At 45.6% G+C, this 17,985-nt stretch overlaps 1 protein-coding gene across 1 annotated transcript in view; it reads right to left on the bottom strand.

The window, feature by feature from the left end:
* Positions 1–47: 47 nt before the first annotated feature.
* Positions 48–17,985, bottom strand: part of LOC118206319 (drebrin-like protein) — a 42,532-nt gene continuing 24,594 nt past the window's right edge. Inside the window, exons 5-16 of the mRNA XM_035378908.1 lie at positions 12,421–12,558; positions 11,816–11,893; positions 11,095–11,246; positions 10,616–10,670; positions 10,247–10,321; positions 9,983–10,088; positions 8,992–9,414; positions 7,953–8,417; positions 7,332–7,451; positions 6,836–6,939; positions 5,967–6,018; positions 48–4,650 (exon numbers count right to left, since the gene is read on the bottom strand). Coding sequence (XP_035234799.1) covers positions 4,514–4,650; positions 5,967–6,018; positions 6,836–6,939; positions 7,332–7,451; positions 7,953–8,417; positions 8,992–9,414; positions 9,983–10,088; positions 10,247–10,321; positions 10,616–10,670; positions 11,095–11,246; positions 11,816–11,893; positions 12,421–12,558 — 1,905 coding nt within the window. The 3' untranslated portion in view covers positions 48–4,513. The remainder of the gene's footprint in view (positions 4,651–5,966; positions 6,019–6,835; positions 6,940–7,331; positions 7,452–7,952; positions 8,418–8,991; positions 9,415–9,982; positions 10,089–10,246; positions 10,322–10,615; positions 10,671–11,094; positions 11,247–11,815; positions 11,894–12,420; positions 12,559–17,985) is intronic.

The raw sequence follows: 17,985 nt of genomic DNA, 5'->3' as shown, positions 1-17,985 counted from the left end.
TCTAGTATTTTCACGCATATGAATTCCAAAGCTGACATGCTGACACATTCAGAGTTGTTTGCGTTTATTTTACCACATGATTGCATGACAGAAAACGATAGGAACCAATGACATAACAAGGGGCAGTGAAAGTCCATGCAGTTTCCATCATGAGACAAGGGCAAATCAGTGCAGTAAATAGCTCACACACGATAAAACCAAATATTGCATACACATATTTATGCATTCTAAAAGAAATAAAAGATTTTCAAAGGAAGGGCTGATAAAAAAGCAAAAAAAAAAAATCTGATTAATTTTATAGATGGCGAGTGAAAAGGGATATAGAATTTACAAAATGGCTATGCAGTGTGAAAGCATAAATACATTTCATATGCCATAAGGTGCATTTTATTCAGTGGAATAGCCAGGAATGTTAAATTACAAGTCAGTCGCAAAAAAAAAGAAGAAAAAAAAAGACTATAACTATGAATGCATCATGTTTGCAAAAAATGTGTTGAATACATTTAAAACTGTCAAAGAATGATAGAATGAAGAATTCCAAACACAAGGTTTACTTTATGGCATTTGGGACTGCGAAAAACCAGGTGATCTGGTGATCTTTTAATTAAAAATACAATTGAAATAAAAAACCATTATACACATGAAACAGTCAAGAGGAAAGCACACCCAAACAAGATCTGATTGACCTCAAAATAGTATTGCAGTCCATTCCACTACATCTCCTAATCCAGAGCACAATTAAATGAAATATACTTTATATTTCTATAGGAATAAAAATAATTTGGGCCCCACATTTCACCATAAAGTGTGTCAATATACAAAATGGACAGTATATTTCTTGTATCACATGTCATTGTCACTGTTCATTCATAAAAGCAATAGAAAAATGCATCCATACATTTTTAAAAGTCTGCTTTATCTAATGCTCGATTTACACTGTCTCTTTTTTTCTGATTAAAAAAAACTGACTATCCAAAACGTTAGCGTGTTTTGGTTCACAAGATGGTTTGGAATTCAGGGAACTGTGTTTTCAATATTTAATGTTCTGTGATCCTTGCTCCTTTTATAGCAAACTTATTATTTCACTGTTGAGGCACTGAAACCATTATTTCGACCATAGACTAATATCTTTAAAAACACTTGAAATTCCTTGAAGAATTAATATTTTATCACCTCTTCCCACCAGCTCACTCCACTAGCTGGTGGGCCTGGAGCCCTCGCGCACAGAGCAAAGGCAATTCATTTTTCACGAGAGGGAACACTGACCTAGAAAGCACTTAAAAGGCCACTTACTGGGATTTGCATGCCCACACATCGCATTAACGGCTATAACGGTCTTCACATTCAGGCAACTTCTGAGATAAAATTAATTTGCGTAGTTGTTTTATGCGAAGCAAATTAATTTCAGGATACTAAGATTCGCAGCATTCCCTACGCACGCACGCGCACACACGCGTGCACGCACACACTCATGCACGCACACACACGCACACACACACACCAATACGGCATGAGGGCAGAGGCTGTTGTTGACAATAAACTATTGGTTTTATGGTGAAGGAAGAAGAAAAGGCGTTTGGATCCATGATGCATGCTGCAGCGGTGCTTCTCAGTGCACTGCCCCCTCCCCCCCTCCCCCCCTCCGACAGAGCATGTACCCTAATCCTTCCAATGGCTACAGAGCTAAGAAATTAGGCAGCTCCCCAAGGCAATGTCAATTATGTATTCTTTAATTTTGGAATCACTTAAATATTTCAACAACAACAAAAAAAATCCTGCTACAAACTAACTAGGGCGGGTCTCGGCTGAGAAAATATCAAACAATGACTGGAACTATGAACACGTTAAAAACAAGTTTCCTCAAACAAGTTTCCTGTTTGCGATCCTCAGTTCATGAAGAATAAGGTAATGTGTTCTCTCAAGAAGTTCTCTCAATGTCCTCTCTAAAGAAATGTAAACATGTTAAGGATTACCAAAGTTTTCTGCTTGAAAAACAAAATGCATCAATCTTTATGCAGGGGCGGTGTGGTGCTACTCTTTGTAATTACAATAAGAAGGCTTTTTAATTTATTACTAACAGAATCAGCATTCCCCAGATGAATACCACATTTGAACTGCAAAAAATCTCTTTACATTTACAGCCGTGTTTCATAAAACATGCCTTTACTATAACACGTTGCCAACAGAAGACAACATATAACAAGAGGATAATAGGATAGTTCACTTTCTGGAGTTTGTTGATATAACTGCAGTTTATATGTACATTTTATTAAGGTTTTTGTGTGTGATCAAGCATATTTTAGATACTTTCACTAGTTTTTGGTGATCTGCTGACTTTACAATCGTGGGCATCAGGGCATTGATGGATTTGTGGTCTAAAATGAGAAAATACACTTCAAGTCAAGCAGCTTGTACAGTGGCATTTCAGTTGGAACTGTTTCTTATGGCTGCACAACGTGTGTTCAAGAAAGTCATGGCTGGGCAGTAAAGGGGACTGAAGAGCACTTGCACTGCTTGCAGGAAGGAAAGAAGTCCTGCCACGATACGAAAACGTGTTTTTGTACAATTCAGGATTCATTTAAAGATTCTATTGATCACTTTTAAAGGATGCTGTGGTCCTGCTACAGTACTGACCCTTTCACACCTAAACACAGTCCGAGATCCTCAGGTAGAGCTCTCCTGGCTGTTCCACTGTCTCGGCGCAAGACTTGGGTGACTGGGCCTTTTTTGCCAGGGCCTCTAGATATTGGTATGACCAGCCTAAGGAGATTAGACTTGCGAAGTCTGTGTCCTCATTTAAATCACTCATTATTTGAGACTTGCTATTAATTCATGTATTTAATTGCTTTTTTTAATTTTAATTTTTATTGTACAACACTTTGCACTTATGTATTGATAAGTGCTATATAAATAAAGTTATTATTATTATTATTATTAGTAGTATTATTAGTATTATTATTATAATAAAATGAATCTGAAATCAGAAAGTGAACAAACCGTTTCATCTGTAGATGTGACATACACACAGATTAGCTAAGTATGCAGCAAGCAAATGAAAAGTAATACAATTTCCTGCAGAGCAAAACAGTTTACAGTACTGTATAAATTAGCCCAAACAAACACGCCCAAGTTTGTATAGCAAGAATATGTATCGTGTGCATGGAGAACCGCAAACTACCAAACACACATTCTTCAGATAGGCACATCATTCTAAATTTAGACATTGAGTAGAAAGACCTGATCATAGCTTACAATGCCAAGTTATGATTAATGATGTCATCTCAAAAGGATGTCAACCAAGCCAAATAACCATGTCAACCAAGCCAAATAACAATTTTAACAGACTGAACTAGATAGGTAATCCAACAAAACGCTGATGGCAAATGCATGCATATTTTGATAGATATTCTTCTCGGCTTTGGGGCGGTCATATTTCCCAAGCTGCCCTCCTTGCATGTGAAATAAGCTGATCACCTTGTTAGTGCACATTTCAGAATAGACACACGAACAAGAATGATGGAGAATTATTGGAACAGGAAGACAGACTAGAAAGACAAGCCACGGCAGCATAAAGACAGCTACAGCATATTCAGAACAGAGGGAATTCATTATAACAATCTTAAACAAATAAAAAAGAAAAGGTATACTAAAATTAGCCCAGGGAAGAACAATATCACCATGACCAAAATGATAACTAATATGGTATCCAACCCCTCTTCGAGACTCATTGTCTGTGGACATGTATCAGATGAGCAGCATCTGAGCTTGTTGTGACCTCTGACCTCCTGCATGCGGCATCTGCATGTACTGCAGATACATTTCTCTGCATTGATGCAGGAGGAAAAGGGAGAGAGACTGCAGCATAACTGCAGCGACGTCATCACTGTTTTACTCAAAGTGTTCCACGGCATCATCCCATTGGCTGGGAGTGACCAGTCAAATGCCTCTGTCTGCTGGACTGTTGTGAAGCAGCATGCCTGTTGCTGCGTCTCTGCAAAGCCTAATTCTCAGAATAGAATAATTTTGGCTTCATATGAGGATAGGAAAAATTATGACCTTGCTCTGATGTCATACCCCAAAAAGTGATCTCAGATGATGCGAGCTGTTTTGCCATTACTTCACCCAGTCCACAAGCTAGACCCTTAGAGGCCAGGAGTGTGTTCAGCACCAATCAGAAGAGCGCTGGAATGTCGTAGTCCCCTCTGGATGCCATAGCTACACCATTTTCATAGTGTCCTGAAATATGTGCATCTTTAACACGGGATCTGGTAGGTTGGTGGGTGTTATGGCTGGTCTGAAATCTTGAATGCAGAACACCTTAGTGTTGGTCAGTCTATAGTATGGTCTCACCACTGTTCCTAGTCCCTGAGGAAGAGAGAGAAAGTATGTGTGTGTGTGCATGTGTATGTGTGTGCATTCGCGTGTGTGTTTATGTATGTGTTGTGTGTGTGTGTGTGTGTGTGTGTGTCTGTCTGCCTGTAAGAGCATTGCAGGAGCCCCGTGATACTCTCTCTTAGATGGTCTCCACGTAATTCGCTGGGAAGAGCCCTTGGCGGCCATCTTTGCTGCAGCCCCTCCACCAGGCTTTGTCCACGGCCTCCACGTCGCTGATGATGTCACCAGGCTCCAGGGAGAGCTCTGATTCGTCCCCTGTATTGGGAGCAGGGGGAGACGGGGAGACGGGGAGACAGGGAGAGAGGGTGGGCGGAGGGGGGGAAGATGAGGCAGGTCAGATTTAAGTACTGCATACACTACAAAGGAGTCCTCACCCAAAAAGAGATTTTACCCAAAACCTTCTATAGATCCTAATCTGCTGATTAATAATGCCTGATGTGCAAATCTTTTTTCCTTTTCCTTCCAAATTTTTAGGCATCCAGCCTAATCCGGAGGGCAAAGATGCAAAGACTAGCACTAGCCTCCTCTGATGCTAGGGAAGCAGCCACCACTTTTTTTAGCCACCTTGTTTGTCGTAACTAGTTACTGGGTAACACATAACACACTTTGGAGAAGAGCACCGACTGTCACTCGCTGGAACCCGCGTTTCAGTGGTCAGTCTAAACCCTGTGCCATTATTAACCGTGCTACCAGGTCAGTCCCCGATGCGCAAGACTCAATGCGGTCCATGACTTGCATTTTTTTATCTTGCAGGTCTTTCCGGTAACTGTCACCGAGAGAAGCTATTTCAGGGAAATAATCTACTCCTTGGATGAAATAGCAGCCCTGCCGGTGGTTGGCCCCCGAGGAATTTTGGCAGGGAGCGCGCGCGCTATGCCGTCCGACCGGATGCCTGAATTACACCCATGCTAACAAACACCCCGACGCCTGACATTCCGTATCGCGAATTCTTGTGGGGACCTTGTGACAATTACTCAAGGCGCTGATACAATAGAGCGCGAGGTGTTAGCATTACCGCTCTCTCCCGTCACGAAAAGAATGCGGTTTTACGTGCTTACAGTATCTGACATGAAGAAGGCCGAGGCATATTGAAAACACACGGTACTTCCTACATAATGGAACTAATCTGTCATGACAGCAATGTAAATAAACTGCAGATGCAAATGTAACCAGAACTGTAAATCTTATGTGGCCAGTACCTCCTCACATCTTTTCACTTTTAATATAGCAGCTGATGCCCACACTTTCAGAAAATGCAGTTCAATTCAATCCAATTCAATTCAATTCAACTCAGTTCAATTCAATTCAATTTTACTTGTATAGGGCTTTTTTTACAGTGACACTGTCACAAAGATGCTTTACAGTGGAAATACAAAAGAGAAACTGGACAAGAAACCAGGCCTGAACTCCCAAAACATAAGCAATTGGGCTAAAAAACTCCCCAGGAGGAAATCTAAACCAAGGATCCATCTACCCTCAATAAAGTTGATAAACAGTATTGCATTTTGCACTTAAGAGCAGAACAGCGATATAACGACAACCACCAGTGATAAAAAGGGATGTATACTGACCAGCTTGGTAGTCATAGAGAGCCCGCACACACAACTGCCCATCTAGAGAGACCTGTGACAAACAGAGGAAGAAAAAGAGGATGAAGGAAAAAAAGAGAGAAATTCACCAGCGGTGTCGACATCAAAATAAGGTATCATAACAAAAGACTAGATTACTCATTTTTCTGCACACATGGTTTCACATCAAAGAGTAAAAAGGAATAGACAGACAGACAGAGCTGTAGACAGACAGAGAGACAGACAGGCAGGCAGGCAGGCAGTCAAGCAGGACAGCAGACAGACAGGCAGATGGACAGAAACAGATAGACAGAAACAGACAGAGATGCAGAAACTAGGCATAACCTCATAAACTGCGACACACAGGCTAGTGGCCTCATACAAAATATATTTTAAATCCTATTTAACAGTTGTAATGAGCTGCGATTATAACTAATTTATGCTCAAAGTGGCTGTAAAAAATGCTAAACAGGGCTATTTTTTGCCTGAAGCTAGTCTCCATAACGATGAAGTAGAGGAACACTTCAACTCCGACTAGTCCTTCAGCTAATTAATAATGACAGTCCAAGTAATGTCACATAAGTACACTATGCAATCATCCTCAACAAAGCCAAAAGTTTAATCAAAAAATATATTAATTAAAAAAAGGAATTCATTCAATTAGTCCTAAAAACAAAATGTAAAACATCCTTGAAACACAGCATCCAAACTTTCTGCCCTCTACTGGTTTCCTTGAATATAACAGTCCCATAAAACCAGTGGAATTCAGACGAAGCTATGGAGTACTTGTATAAAAATAACAAGCATGCGAGGGGGTGAAAGGCAGCAGATATATGGGATCAGAGGAGTGTGCGACTTGCGTGTAGTGTTACCTCTTCCCCATTCTCTGTGTTCTCGGTGATGATGTCATCTCCCGTCCCATCATGCCTCGGGACACGGGGCGACAGGGCTTTTTCAGAGGGACTAACGGACCGTTCTGAGAGGGGATGGGAAAGAATATACCAGTTGTAATCGTTAGTATTTACCGCTGCTGTTGGCTTTATGATTATTTACATCAGATGCTGAAAAATTGAGTAGGGGATAGCCGTGCAGCAAAGCGGATAGGGAACCGGGCATGCAATTGCATGAGTCTGCAGGTTTCGATTCCCACAGGACTCCCTGCTGTTGTGCTCTTGAGCAAAGGTGCTTAACTTGAATCGCTTCAGCAGACATCCAGCGGTGTAAATGGATTTACTGACTGCACGCAAAACGAACGTGAGCTGTGTGAGTCGCTCGGGATAACAGCGCCAGCAAAATGGCTAAAACACAAATGTGCACGCCTGTCAGGCCTCTCAGCTCCGTATCGGCTGAATTTGCCGCCTGCCGTACCTGTGCCGTTCCGTTCTGCGGTCTCGATGATATCCTCACCACCGTTCATCCCATTGGCTGGATGGACGGCTTCCTCGTGCGGCGTGGGTCGGTTGGCGTCCACTGCATCAGTAGCCTCCTCTGTGAGGAGAGGTCACATCAGCGTAGGCGTCAAAGCATCCCTTCACCCCACCACCTCACCGTTCTCACTATCAAAGCTTTCCGTTAGAACGCCATTTACCTCAGAGCAACTGAAAACAGTAACTGTTGCTTGTGGGGGAAAAGAGCCATAAAAAGCAGGTGTTTACAAATTGTGCATCGCCCACAAAAGCAGCATCGCATGATTTTATCCAGCTCCACAAGATGGCATCAGTGGTGACTCAGTTAATTCACATATGGATGATCTCTCTCAACGCGGCATCCAGAGGAAGCTTCTTTTTTTTTTTTTTTTTTGCGAACTGCAGCTTTTTCCATTTGCCTCAATGCACATTTACCCAAGTTATTCAGCACTTTCTGTGGAGTAGAATGCCTTAGTATAGCATTTTTATGAAGTGGATTTTTATGCATGCAATGCCTATTCCTTTGAGGTTTGAGGCAAGTCAGTTTACATTAATAAAAACAATAAAAACACAACAAATATACCTGTTCTGATAGGCTCTGGGTCTGGATGACTGACAGCTTCAGGCTCCTCCTCCTCTTCAGCTTGCTCCACCAGGGCAGGTGCCACAGCTGGAGCACAGAAGGCCGGTTCAGACCCAGGCCTTCCCGCCTCCTCCGCGTCATCCACCGTCGGCTCCTCCTCTTGTCCAGGCTCGGCCTCGTCGGGCGCCTCTGTTGCCATGACGAGGACAGCATTGACCGTCCCCTCCACAGGCTCGGTCTCTGAGTTTGGCAGAGGGGAGGCAAGTGCAGATGTCTCCACCTCCGCTTTGTCTGGCAGGACTTCCACTGTTGCCTTCCTCTCCGAGGGTCTGGCCTCCTCTTCCTCCTCCTCCTCCTCCTCTTCCTCAGCAACGGGGGCGATACTGGTGTCCACCAGCAGGGCCTGTACCGTCAGGTCGGCCTCTGGTTCCAGGTCGCTCAGCATGCGGGTGGCCACGTACACGTCTGGAGAGGACGGGGGCGAAGACAGAGAAACTGTGGTCAGAGAGGAGGAGGGCAAGCACTGTCATGATGGAATTATTAACTATGAGGGAAGAAATAAACTAAGATAAGCGGCAATACCATCACGCATTGTGCAGTTCCACACATAAACACACCCACACACACACACACACAATTGCTCTCACACACACACACACAGTGGATCGCCTTTTTATGCCATTACATCAACAATCTACTGTGTTACACTGTGTCTGTAACAGGGATGTCCGGCCTTAGCTAGGATGGGTCGGTGATAGAACAGGCATTTGTTCTGCCATAGCACTACGGCACCAGCTTTGACTAATCAGTGACTTTTAGTTGTGACAAAGAGTTGATTTGTTTAACTGCACTATTTAACAGGCCAAAAAAATAAGCCAGCACCCACAACGGGCTATTTTTATTATACATTATGTATTTTATTATAAAATATTTTATCATATATTTTATGACTATATTATATAAGGTAGGATTGGATGCTCCTGGCATATATAATGATGGCATATGTTATAATGGGATCTCTAGGGTTACGGCGTCCTACCACTTCGTTCCAATGACGATACCGCTGGTGCATCAGGGAGGGGTGCAGTGGGCGCCCCCCGCAGGGAGGGCGAGTCCAGGCTGGCACGGGGGTCTGGAGAGGCGGGGGCCACTGTAGGCGGGGCAGCAGGGGACAGGGGGAGGGGCTGAGAGGGAGCAGCAGGCCGAGTCGGGCTGTCAGGCTGGGCCGGTGTGGGACGGGGGGGTTTGGGCAGGGACGAGCTTGGGGGGGAGCGCTGGGTGGAGTTGGAGGGGAAGAACGCGGGGCTGTTGGGGGACATGGGTCTCGGGAAGGGGGACGTGGGGGTGCGGCTGAAGGGGGAACCCAAGGGGGGGCTGCGGGGGGAGCTCGGGGTGTCGGCCCTCCCAAAGATGAAGGCCGTGTCCGTCAAACTGCGCTGGTAGCGGCGGAACGGGGGCTTGACTGCGGAGAGAATAAGAGAGAACAGTATTATTATTATTATTATTATTATTATTATTATTATTATTATATTAATACTGTTAATAGAGCTTGTTTCTTACATTATGTTCAAGACACTTTCCAAATAAAATATGACAAGTCATACAGAACAGATAAAAATGTTATACATTTCTTTGAAAAAGTAAGAACTAACATCATAATCAAAATGATAAAATCTCAAAATGTGCAACAGTTAAAATACATTCATTTAATAATAGTTTGTATTATTGTTTTGATAGCATGCTAACGGCTATTATGCCGGTGAAATATTTATCTCTTACCAAGATTGCACACTTCCACATTGTGTACTTAAGAGGAGTGGAAAGGTTTGATATGTGATGCTCTGTTATACCTGGTTTTTATAGGTGATCGATGACTCCACTGTCGTTTGGTGCTCATAACTCTGGCAGCAAGTTTTTATCTACTGAAAGAATGGCTTGATAGTAATCAGACTGTCACCTGCTCCCCGAAACTCTGAACTCTAACAAACCCCACCCTTTTCCACAGACCCCACTGCCCTGTTTCCCCTTACCTGTGCGTGGAGAGCCTGGGCTGGTGGAGCTCATTGATGATGAGGACAGCTGTCTGAAGAACTCTCGCGGATTCATGGAACGCTGAGACACGAGCGCTGCTGCCTCCTGTTGGCCAGGGGGTGGAATCGCAACACATAAATTCACAGTATATACTGCTATAATGGCTGATGTAAATGACTGGTTGATGAGTGAGCTGAATGGGTATTCTCATGAATGATACACTGCAGTTTGGCACGGCGTAAGAGACGGACAGACGGACTCACTGCTGCTTTCTCGATGGACTCGCTGCGTCTGAAACGGGCTCTCATGTCTTCCTCGTGCTCCCTCTGCTGCTGCTCCTGTGACACACACACACACACACACACACATGAACAAGTACATGAACACTGAAGACTACACGGAGATCTCCTGACTCACATATTCCCCTCAGATCCCATTATTCTGATCCATTCACTCAGGCCCAGAGTGACGCATGAGCCACATAGGTATGTGTCTATGTGGCCACATCACATAGGTATGTGTCTATGTGGCCCAAAAACAGCACCCAAGAGAATATATATATACATGATAATGATATATATATTTGCCCTTGCCCTGTGTCACAAGGAGTTTAATCCTTCTTCCCCACTCACCCATTTGGATTTCTCTTGCTTCCGCATCTCAGCATCCTGCTTGGCCTGCAGTCTCCTAAAAGGGCAGAGTATCGATCACATATCCTGTTCATTTCCGGAAGTTTAATGCACTTTATGGCAGTTATGAAAACTGTGCCAAAATGCTTCTATTCTCAGCACACTCATGACTGCACAACTGCACTACATCAGTGGGAGCATTAGGGGGCGCCATTGTATCAGTAAGCTTTACTGGCTTCTTCATCAGCGAGCAGCAGTATGGGTGCACGTGTGCTTGTGTTGTGATTATGCATCCGTACGTATGAGTGAGTGTGTGTCTGTGCATGTTTTTTTGTGTGTGTGTGTGTGTGTGTGTGTGCGTGCACGTGTGTGCAAATAGAAGCGAGCATGTTCATGCTGAAGTGTGTGTGTGAGCGTGTGCTTTACTCATGTATGTGTGTGAGCGTGTGCATGTTTATGTGTATAGATGCTGTGTCACTGACCTCTGCTCCTCTATCATCTGCAGTTTCTCCTCCATCTTCCTGTCCCTCTCCTCCGCCTCCCTGCGCTCCTGCAGAACCCTCTCCTTCTCCAGCCTCCGCCTGTCCTCCGCAGCCCGCCGACGCTCTTCCTCTTTCCTCTCCTCTTCCTCGCGCTGCGATGCATTCACAATATAACATAAAGCAAATGTTTTCTTTGTATACAACATTTTGCTAAATTCTGTTGCTTATTCCAGGGACCACATTTCATATAACTGTGCTGCCAGAGAAACATCCCACGGCTGTTTCTGCAAAACATAACAGGAAATTGCCCTAAAAGGAATGGAATTCCTGAGACATGTGATGAATTTTCATACATTTGCAGAAAATGTTCTATTCACCATCCCCAGACAACCAGAGAAGACCAGGCCAGCCAGTAGGCAGTGTGTTTAAGGGCTGACTTCACAAATAAAACAGATGCACAAAATGTAGCCAGAGAAAGAATGGGGCAAAGAAGGTTCTGATACAGGACACTGGGTAACCCCCTGCTTCATCACGAACACACGAAAAAGCAAGGGTGTAACTTTAATTTGAATATCTGGGGGTTGAGATGCATAGACCTGCAATCTTCTAGGGGGGGCCTGGGACATTTTGGGGGGCCTCTTTTAATAGGGAGAATAGGGGGGTTGTAACCCCCTATTCCCCATAAATCACGCCCTTGCGGATAACTGAGGGGAGTATTCACCTCTGCACGTGCCCAGAAGGACTCTCTGTTGATTCTGTGCATCTCCATGGCAGCGTTTGTCTTCCTGTAGTTCGTTCCCTGAGTACAGAATGAAGCAAGAGGCGGAAAACTTGATTAATGGCACAACAGCTGCGCAGTCGCCACATGACTACTTACATATAATCCATTACACTGTTATAATCAGACTTTAACAAGTACAGTGGAACCATCACTTGCTTTCATGAAAAGTAGATAAGCATTTGAATATGCTGACAAGGGCACAGTGCTTTATTATGCAATTTAAGAGAAGGAAAACAAGTGATAACAAAGGAGACAGGGCAGGCCTGTACGCTAACATTTTTTTAGCAGTTGAAAAATTTAGGAGCACAGCGATGCATCTCAATTAGTAGCTGTGCTCCTAAATTATATTTCCAGTTCACATGCATCCATTTTTAAGAGCAAATGTTCCTAAAACGGAGCACGGTAGAGCCCTGCACAGACAAACTGCTAAGCAGTTTAATATTTGAATAGGCCATCCGCGGAATGCTTCTATTCTCAAAGCAAAAATGTGAAGGATCACGCGCCCTCGTGTGGCTACAGCAGGTACTGCCCCACAGGAGGCTCACCACAGTCTCCTCCTTATCCACAGCCCGAGGGCTCCTCTTGATTCTCTCTGGCGGGGCTCCCGTCTTGCTAATGATGATGTTAATTCTCTCCTCCGCCACATCATCCAGGCAGTTAGCGGTGATAAAAGCATTGGCCTCCTTAAAGAATGAAAGAGAGACGTAAAGAAGGCGGGAGATAAAATGAGAGTATGAGTTTTAACATGTCGTCTATAAACAAAGAAGAACCCCACACCAATCAGCTAAATGATCAAAACCCACTTTAAGTGAAATATTAAAAGTAATTTTCCCTCAAGGTCACAAATAGCATTAGCCAAGAGCCAAGACACACATTAACCTGCAGCATTTTTACTCCATTGGTCAACCAATCAATGTTTATATTGCACAGTGCCTCTTATAAACGTAATATTTACCGCACTAAATTAAAATTATTTAAGCCAAACAAACTAGGGAATCATTCTCTGACTCTTTAAGAGCCTGTCTCATATTGAACTCATATTGAAAAAAGTAGAACGCATAGATTGCGATGACATGTTAAGATGCTAGACATAAAAATCATAATCCTTTCTGTGTCCAGCACTGCCACAATCCACCTCCTTAATCATTCACATCCTGCTCTGCTCCCTTTATCATTTATTCATTCACTCAATACAAAATGTATCATATCAATATTGACATTTAGTTCATGCAGCGCACATAAATGAACCCAATTTTCAAAAGAGCGAGAGAAAGAGTGACAATCCTATCATATTATTAATGGAATGACTTTAGAGTTCATTGTAATGCGTGAAGAAACTATTACCATCTCCTATAAGTTCATAAGAACCTCATAAAGCAGGGAATATCCAGGAAATAAATCTCGCTCTCTCGCTCTCCCTCTCCCTCTCTCCCAGTCAGATCTTGGCAAGCCTACAGTGAAGCGATGACAGTCGTGCATTTCCGGGCTCCGGGTTCCGGGCCGAGCCGCGCTCGGTTGGGTTCGTGTTACTCGTAGGCGTCACGGTAACGCTCGTTCAGTTTACGCTTTAACAGCGCTTACCCCCCCTGAACTGCTCCGTTTCCCGGCTGGCCTCTTTCTGAAGTACAAACACTCCTTGGCAAAGAGTGTGAAACCACATCACGCAGATAGAGTTCTGCTGGGGAATTTGACTTTGAATGGAGGAAGAAAGGCATTTTCTCTCTCTCTCTCTCTCTCTCTCTCTCTCTGTCACTCTCTCTCTCTTTCTCTCTCTCTCATGCCCCCCACGTACCACCCCACCCGACTCCAACCCCGCCAGATATGCCTGAGGTATTTGAAATCTTGCCCAGTGTGTTACTCTTGGCCTTGCTGTTGTGCAACAGAATCTGGTAATAATGACAGGGAAAATATGCCCACTCCAGCACAGCCAGTGGAAATAACATCTGGACATTAAGAGAAGGGCGGGGCTACCGCTGGTTTGCTGGTTTTGAGACGTACACCACTCTGACACAGCCCATAATGCACTGGGGATTTTCTTTCAATTCCTGGCAAAAAAAAAAGAAACGTTCTTTCCACGTTTCTGGAAATTGTTTATATAAAAAAAAAAGGAATTTGACAATGATTGCAAAAGAGTTTATTTAAACCGATTAACACCTGCTGGCGATCCAATAGGAGCAAGGACGGAACTTATTGTGGACTGTAGCCAGTGTTTCCTTGGGGAAAGGTTTGAAGGGGACCTGCTGAATGGAGATCGGCCACTGACGAGACCACAGCCTGGAACAATTTTATAGTTCAGCCCCTTCCATCCAGTCCTAAAGGAGAGGTGGGTACAGAGGTGCCTTTGTGACACAGATGGGGCAGGAGACAGGGGGTGGGGGCACTGGCCTGAAACAGCCCTGTGTGGGACATCCTGGCTGGGCTGGTGTTAGTGAGGAGGCGGGTTGGGTGATGATGTCACATGACTGCTCGCCAGGCCCCAAGCCTGGAAGCCGGGGCTTTGGGTGGGATTAAACCCTGCCCTCTACAGGCCCTCCTTTCAGTACAAACTGGCTCTCTAAACCGTCCTCCTCTGACAAACCATGCACGCACACAAGCACACACACACACACACACACACACAAACACACAAACACGCACACACGCTCGCACACACACGCAAGAACGCACACAAACACACATGCATGCTTGCACGCAAGCATTTATACACACACGAAACTGCATGTACGAGCAAGCATGCACACGCACTCACTCAAGCACACGCGCGCACACACACACACATACACACGCACGCACGCACTGGCCTTTTAATAGTCTCTTCATTTGCTACGCTTGGTCATTAATCTAAACACACCGGGGCCCAGGGTTTGAGGGAAGCAGTAAAGACTCCGACCTTCTCCTTAACAGTAATAAGAACCTGAGGGGAAAGGTTGAGATGAATGAGCAGGCGCCGCCTGCTTCTTCGCAATCTGTTATTACCACTCCCATTACAGCACGTCAGCCTCAGGGCCCTCCGAGGCGAACGCAGTCCTCATTAGGAACCAAAAGTGCCTTATTACCCCCATCCTCTCCTCTACCTACTCATACACCTGGCCCTGCCCCTGCCCTGCCTTTGGGCCAATCTGGACCAGAGCCAGACCCAAAAGCACGCCGTCAACAGAGCATTTCCCCAACCCGACCTCTTCTGACCCGCTTCCCAATTTCTTGGACTTGCCAGTGAAGGTCCACAAGAATTCTCCCCAAATGACTGGACTCCGAAGCAAGTCCTTAATTATTTGATCCGCGGTTATTCTTTTATATTTTGGTTTTGTGCATTTCCATAAGAAGCCCTAGGAGGTGCCAGTCTCGCAGGTTTTTATGCCAGGTATGGCGTGCACTCCGCAAACCTATAATTTGGTAGACCTGCCATGGCAGACCTGCCAAGTGCAAATGAGTGTCACGCATGAAATGTGCAGAGCAAGTTCGGTCAGGAAGCTCTCATTGCAGCCGACCATCGGAGGGGGAAGGTTCACCTGCCAAAGCCTGGCAAAGAAAAGGTCTCCCAAACGGAGCCACAGACGGGCTCGGCCGGCCCGGACAAGCAGGCGGAGGAGTTTGGGGCGATGCGGCGCTAATCCCCGGCACTGACAGCGCGCTAAGGAAGCTAGCGGCGCTAAACAAAAGGCTACGGATCTGCCTCTTTATTCGGGACCACGGCTCCCACACACCCCGAAAAAAAAAAGGTCAGGCCGCACCCTAGCGAACATCTGCGGAGAGGGGAAAAACAGCGGCGTGGGGACGGGACGGGACGGGGCTGGGAGCGGGGGCGCCGGGAGCCGAGCCCGCGTTGGCGGCGCTGGCGCACAAGTTGGGACGGCTCCTGCCCGGGCACTCCCGGTCCGCGGAGTTGGCATTCTGTTTGTGCCCACGCCAGGCAACGCGTTTCCTGCTCATGCCCGCGGGGGATGCCACACCAAGAACAAAAAAAGGTGGTTTCTGTAGTCTCACACACACAAGCAGACAAAGACCTGACTTATCTGTCACTAATAGCATTCAGTGTTAAATGTCTTAGATTATACACTAACAAAGCAATAATCCAAATGAATACCTGCGAATTATAAATGATCAATGGGAAGCCTTAGGTGAAGCAAGAACCTTTAGAGTCAGTATAAAAACACTCCCGTCTCGTATTGTGTTCCAAATCGGATGAGATAAAAAAAGGTGATTAACTGGAGTCCTAGGCAGCCAAAAAAAGTTGTTTTTTTAAAACCTAATACCCTTAAGTGTTGAGTGATCACTTGTTGATTAAAGCCATTCCCCTGAACACGGTGACTTCATCCACAGGCGTGTGTCTCTTGGCATTTGTGAGTATAGGGATGGATATGTGCAGAACCCCCCACCGCGCTGGGGATTGGAGTGTGTGGTGCAGCCTTGCTTCGTGTTTTTAATAGAGAGCAGATGCCCCAGCCCGCCCCCTGGGCTATTAAATGTCTTAAACCCCGCAAACCGCGTTTCGGGTCGTTTTTTTAAACGGTCGGTCCTCATCGTCCGCCTCGGCTGTTTGGCCTGGGTGTTTCGCCCCGGCCCGGCTGGATGGCGATGGGTTCGGTTCGCTGGAGGACCGGGGACCGGCTCCTCCCACATCAGAACACTTTCACAGAAGCGTGCTTGTTGGCTTCGGCTGGCTACATCTGACAATAATCAGAGGTATGGGAATTCATTTCCCAGAATGCAACAGAGGGTGGGGGTCTGTGATGGGCTTGACCTGACCTTTCAGCACACCCACGCATGCACGCACGTACACACACACACACATATTCATACACAGATTTTTTAAGATGGAATGGGGGCTTTTTAAAAGGGGGAGTGGGGTTGTAGTGGCAGGGGGTGCTCATAAAGGTTCCCAGGCCTGATATTTCTTTCAGTCTCCCCAAAGAGAAAACACTATAAACATGCCAGGAATGCCTCTGCTGTTGCCCGGGTGACATGCCTTTATTTGGGGTGCTGTGAATAAGGCCGTTTGGTTAGATACGGAAAGAACTCATAAAAGTTTCTTTCAGCTGCATGGAAATTTTAAATAAACAGTGGCGCTGTGTAGGGCTGCTCAGAAAGGTGGGCAGGCTTCCAGTTTGTCTACTCAGCACACAATTGCTGGACTCTGCTGGGCTTTGACCAATCACGTGACTCACTCAAAACATCAGCCAGCCAATCCTACAAGCAACCACTGGTACATACACATCCCCCAGCACCCCAAACAAACCCTCACTAGCACAAACTGGGAAACAACACACACACAGACACAAAGACACACACGCACACAAACACATACACACACATGCACACACAAAGACACACACACAGACACACATACACACAAACACACATACATGCACACACAAGCATACACGCACAGATATGCACACACATACAGAAACACACAAACACTCAGATACACACACACACACAAACAGGTGCACACATACACACACATACACACAAAGACACACACACAGGTGCACACACACACAGACATGCACACACAAACCCACACACATGGCCAGGTACACTAATGATAGGAGACAGCTTTACTATCAGTCCCTCACCCCCAACCCATAAGCCAATGACAGACAGTGCTACACCCGCGGCCCTGTTCAGGCCCAGCGCTGAGGCACTGCCGCTGGACACATCTCCCGCCAAAACCACATCCCGCCAACACACTGCATTGACAACCGTAACTACGGGATGACGACGAGGCCGCGACTATTTACCGACGGGGGAAGAGCCGCCCGTGGAGGGGAGGGAAGCATTCCAGTGCAGCGCAAACAGGAGCATCAAAGACGGAGAGAGGGAGAAAGAGCGAGGGAACGCGAGAGGAGGACGAGAGGAGAGAGATCGCTTCATTTCCTGCGTTACTCGTGGGCCTTCTGAGTGTTTCCAAATGTCGGAGCAGTGATGGGTTCGCCCTCGTTCAGCACAACGAGCGTTTCTGCTTCGCTGCTTTTCTGTTAGCAGACTGACGTTTGTTTTCCCTGAAGAGCAGCAGAACAGAGAGGGGATGGCGAACAAGGTCTTTGTAAATACTAAAAATGTAGCTGCCTGAAACAGCCGAGTAATATCGATAATGTACCTGAAAC

The sequence above is a fragment of the Anguilla anguilla genome, chromosome 10 (genome assembly GCF_013347855.1).
Source record: "Anguilla anguilla isolate fAngAng1 chromosome 10, fAngAng1.pri, whole genome shotgun sequence".
NCBI lineage: Eukaryota > Metazoa > Chordata > Actinopteri > Anguilliformes > Anguillidae > Anguilla > Anguilla anguilla.
The sequence above is the reverse complement of the archived record's forward strand: the minus strand, read 5'-3'. Positions and strand labels throughout refer to the sequence as shown.